The sequence below is a fragment of the Limulus polyphemus genome, unplaced genomic scaffold (assembly GCF_000517525.1).
Source record: "Limulus polyphemus unplaced genomic scaffold, Limulus_polyphemus-2.1.2 Scaffold2103, whole genome shotgun sequence".
Taxonomy (NCBI): Eukaryota; Metazoa; Arthropoda; class Merostomata; order Xiphosura; family Limulidae; genus Limulus; species Limulus polyphemus.
Genome location: NW_013667713.1, coordinates 148,792 through 153,669, shown reverse-complemented (window position 1 = coordinate 153,669; position 4,878 = coordinate 148,792). Strand labels below are relative to the sequence as shown.

At 32.6% G+C, this 4,878-nt stretch overlaps 1 protein-coding gene across 3 annotated transcripts in view; it reads right to left on the bottom strand.

Annotated features, from left to right (window-relative positions):
• Positions 1 to 4,878, bottom strand: part of LOC106465962 (patatin-like phospholipase domain-containing protein 2) — a 40,547-nt gene that overhangs the window by 18,784 nt on the left and 16,885 nt on the right. For all 3 annotated transcript variants that reach the window (XM_022393927.1, XM_013926211.2, XM_022393928.1), the window contains one exon: positions 2,125 to 2,274. In XM_022393927.1, the coding sequence (XP_022249635.1) occupies positions 2,125 to 2,274 (150 nt within the window). The remainder of the gene's footprint in view (positions 1 to 2,124; positions 2,275 to 4,878) is intronic.

Below are 4,878 nucleotides of genomic sequence, written 5' to 3'. Positions count from 1 at the left end.
ATGGACTAAAACTTTATTTTATTTTATCAAAAAATACTTCACTAAGGAATATGACTTTTTGTGTGTGAAAGACATGTAATATTAACTGAAAGACTGCTAAATTTTGTGAAGATATACCCAATATATAGAGAGTTATAAATATTAAACTTATATCAACTTTAAACAAGTACAAAAGGTCATGTGACTCGGTCAAATTGACCAACCCCGTCTTGGGAGAGTTAATGTATACAGGTGAACTACAAACTCTTCCATAGAACCAGGAAATTCATGAAGCATATGTATTATTTGAGAGTAAGAATATGTTTCCACCTGGTGTTAGTAGGCTAAATCACAAAGTTTCGACAACCTTGTCAAATAAGGCATAACTGTCCCTTCATGTAACTGATAAATAAACCTCCCTGCATGAACTACAATAACTGTGATTGGAGAGAAAACTAAAACTTTGCTTCTAGACCTTTGAGCCATCAAGTAAGGTGCAGGCTCAAAAGCAACAGGGAAAAGGCCCAAAACATCACACTCTCAAAGAACCAACAGAAGAAAACAAATCACAGGCAACTTATCCCAAAGTGAATCTAAATTCTCTCCAGAATATTAAGGACTGGCCTCAGACACAGCTTCAGAGCCCCTCGGAGGACCCCCAATTGTTGTGCAACACTAGATACCAGTGTAGGATAGGAGAGACCTGATTGGCCTCCGTGCCAAAAATAATAATGAGGTGCACATATACAGTACCAGGATAGAGGGCACACTGATGTAGGTGGAGAGGGTCACAAGATAAATATTGCCAAGGGCAGTTGAGTGAGGTATAAAAGACTGAAGCAACTGAGAAAAAATCAGACCAAAGCTTAGATGGGCAAAGGAATAAACCCAGACAGTCGAGTAATAGCTATGCGTGTGAGAGGAGGTAATTATATTTTGGACTACAGATTATTTTCATTGATGTTCTGTCACATTTCATATTATTAATAACCGAACAAGTCAGCAAGATGTATACCTATTTGTAGTTTGGCAGATGTATGATACATGTTTTTATTTCAGTGTCATGTATTGTATTGTTACTTATTTAAAGCAATTTTATTATAAATATAGGAAAACTCTGAGTAACTGCTCTGAACTGTTTCCTGAACTCTCTTTCATCTTAAAGATTTTTGGAATTACTTATGACAGATTGTTTTCCATGCCATCATACCTAAAATACATTTTTATTTCCTTTTGTTGGGTGACAAGGCAATCAAGTCATGTCCAGAGATTGTTGAACAATACCATTAAAATACTTCAAATGACATGTACCTAATTTAATAGTATGACATTAAAATAAAAACATATAACTCTACCAAACTATAAATAGGTAAAGAAAAATTAAAAAAATATTTGTATGTCCTGCTCTCAGAATTTAAATTTTGTGCAGCACATACCACTTCCATTTTATAATATAAAGGTTCAGCATGTCAAAATATACTTTTGACATTTGGCTATTTGGAGAAAGTATAGGTTTTAAAGGCTGGGCTTCTATAAGTTCCCTAGAGGATCAGCTAGTAACTTGTTTAAAAGCCAAAATATGCATATGGTTTGTGTAATTTGATATGTAATTAAGTTTTTCACCATTTACTTATGAGCATATATTTAAAGAAAATATTATAACACACACACCATTAGGTGACTCTTATTAACATGTTCTAAAGAATTAGGTGAGATAAGTTGAACTTTAAATGCTGAGTTTAAGACTCAAAACTCAGAGAGAGTGAGAAGAAAATGACAAATTATTACAAGAATCTCTAACCATGCCTATAGAAATAAGCAAGACTTAGAAGAGAAAAACAAATGCATGTAAATATTTAACTGGAAACAATGATTATCAGAAAGTGACAATGTCTAAAAGTTAAAAATACGACAACTTAAGCATCTATAGATTCTGGCTATGAATTGTAAAAATTACATTTTAGCAAAGACCACCATGTTTTTTTCATTCCTATTACCAAATTATGAAATATATATCAATTCACCTAACTTTATTTCAACCTGCATATTTATTATGTCAAGGAAATAAAAAGTTAGCTAACAAAACAATGCATTGTTTGGAAATGGATCAGTTTTTTAGAATTAAATAAGGAACATAGTACTTACAGCAATCTTTGTGTTTGCTAGGCTTATCTGCATTATGCTGAAGCTGCTGTCCTGAGGACAGATATCACTCTCCCCACTAAAAGGAGACACAGTAATGGTGTTCTCATCCAAAATAGGCAGGTTGTCACTGAACCCTCCATCCATGTAAGCCTGTAACACACAAAACAACTAATTTTCACCAAACACTCCATGATCTTTTGGAATGAAACAGTTATGCAATACACTGCTTATTACAACAGTAAGGTCTTTATCCTCACTACTCTACACAGTTGTTAGTGTAATACTTCTTTGCAAATAAAGCTAGCACAATCAAGTTCCATATAACAATAGTAAGACCATATTATATACTACTCTGCACAAGATTGAATGTAATATTTTCTCTGCAGATAAAGCAGACACAAAACTAACAAAAATAAGGTTCATGTTACATACTATTCCATGAAATACGTCTATGGTATTCTCAAATAAAAACTGGACCCAAGAGTTAAGTCTGCAATACGAGTGGTCTGGAAAGACTTACTTGCAATAAAATAAATAGAATAGGGGTGATCAATGGACTTAGGTACAAATGGGGAAAAAAAAAGGCTTTCTTTATTATAAAAACAAAATTTGTGCTAACCAATTTCTTTCAGATGCTGATGTCTGTTGAAGGTGAGAAAGATCATGTCGTACACAATATTAGGTTATATTACTTGCCCATACAACACTTTTAAGTCACAGCATCATTCTGAAACTGTAATGGTTGTTGAAGTTAAAGAAGAGAAGACCATGTTTATATAAGACAAGAGACTAGAAGATTGTGTCTACACCACACTTTCAAATCCAAAGTCTTAATGCAAAACCCAACAATCCTAGATTACCTATGTCAGGGATCAATTTCATTATCCTTTCACTTCCAGGTGTGGCTCTTTTGTATATGTAACCTTTTACAGGGTTACATTCATAATATAATTAAATAACTTCATTATCAATAAACTTGGCATGAAAATGTAGTTTATAATTATATTTTTCTAATATTTAAGTTTCAACTTCTTAATTTCAAAAATAAATATTTAAGAAATGCTCAATCTTCATTCTTCTGTGTCAGGTGATTTTCCAATTTCTCCACTTCAGAACTTAAAAACAAAAATAGGTTTCTACAGTTTCAACCAAATTATGTCTAATTCCAGGAAATATTCTAAATTGGGAATCTCCTATCTTCCTGATTTGCTGAGATATCGATACAAATCTACCAGCATTAAATTTTTATTGGGACAAGGGAAAAAATAGCCAAAAATGGAAATGGTGCCACTACTAATTATGCTTTATTTAATATCTTGGCTCTCTTTAGGAAATCATCTATAAATTCTTGGAAGAAACAGTTTTTTTGTGCCATCTTCATATTCCTTATCAGCACTGATTCTGATTTGGTATTGGGTTTTACGAAAAATTAGTCTAATTTATTCATTCCAGATGCTCTCAAACCATTTTGCTGGTGGTTAGTAATGTTGAGATATTTTTCCTGTCATTTTCACCTCCATGAGGAATTTATAAATCACAAACACAAATTGTATATCTTACATAATTCATACCCTTCGAGGATGATACAATATCATTGAACTTTTTTGAATACTCATGTGTAAACTCCTGCTCACTATAAACTTTTCTTTGTTGGAGTTATTGAGGATGAAGCAGAACCACATTTTTCTGCCATCTTCCTCTCAAGAAATTATTAGCACACCATAGACACTTACTACTCACATGCTTTTTTAATAGGCTATTTCAAGATTGAGGCAGAGAGCGGTGAATTATTTCCGGAATTTTGCATAAAATCATAAAATAACACAACAATTAGTACAGCCTAAATGAAAAAAAAAAAAACCAACTGGAACAATTATGCCTAAATCATAAGAGTTAGCAGGCCTGTCAATAAACCTGTCAAACCCACCAGAGAAACCTCTTTCTTCTCTTTCCGATTTTCAAGATTGTTTGCTAATCAACTTAACGTGGCTGATGGACATGCTTTTAACAAACAAAAGAGCAAATTCTCCCCAATGTTAGTCTTTGATTGGTTCTGGCTCCATAAACTGTTAGTCAGAGAAACTGCTTGGTTTGTGCTGATCATATTTTACTGCTAACAGAATTTTTATAACTCACCCTATATGGGCTCAGTTTTTTTAACCCCCACACAGCCATGAAACTATGCCCACCATAATTTTTTAATGCAGTAAGTGTATCTTCACATAATTTGGCAAACTTTTAGTAAACTTAACAATCAGACTTTTTAATTAAGTATTTTTATGAAATATTTATCTGTGAATTTATTAAATCATAGTCTGACAGAGACTCTGACTAGTCTGAATGCTAGGTGATTTTAATGTTAAGATTTATAATATGTTTTTCCTCTTACAATTTACAAATTTCATTTGCATAACCTCTAAGTCCTTCTAAATGAATATCAAAATATTTTAAAATAAAACTTTATAATTTATCAGTTACTAGCCGAGTTACCCAGCATTGCATTGTGAAAATTTAGATTTGAAATGTGTAGATCAGTATTTTTTTCAGCAAATTATTGAGTAAGTAAACAAAAGCTGTGATGCGAGAAATAAAAAACATTTAACCAAACAAAGCTTTATTTGAAATTAGATCGTGTTTGAGCTTGTCTTGTTCTTTGAGCCTGAAGTCATACACCATGTTGTTCCACTGTTTCTTGCTCTCTGTAAGTTATTTGTCTTAATTTTTGTGCTTGAAGTCTGGTTTGACGTTGTTCAG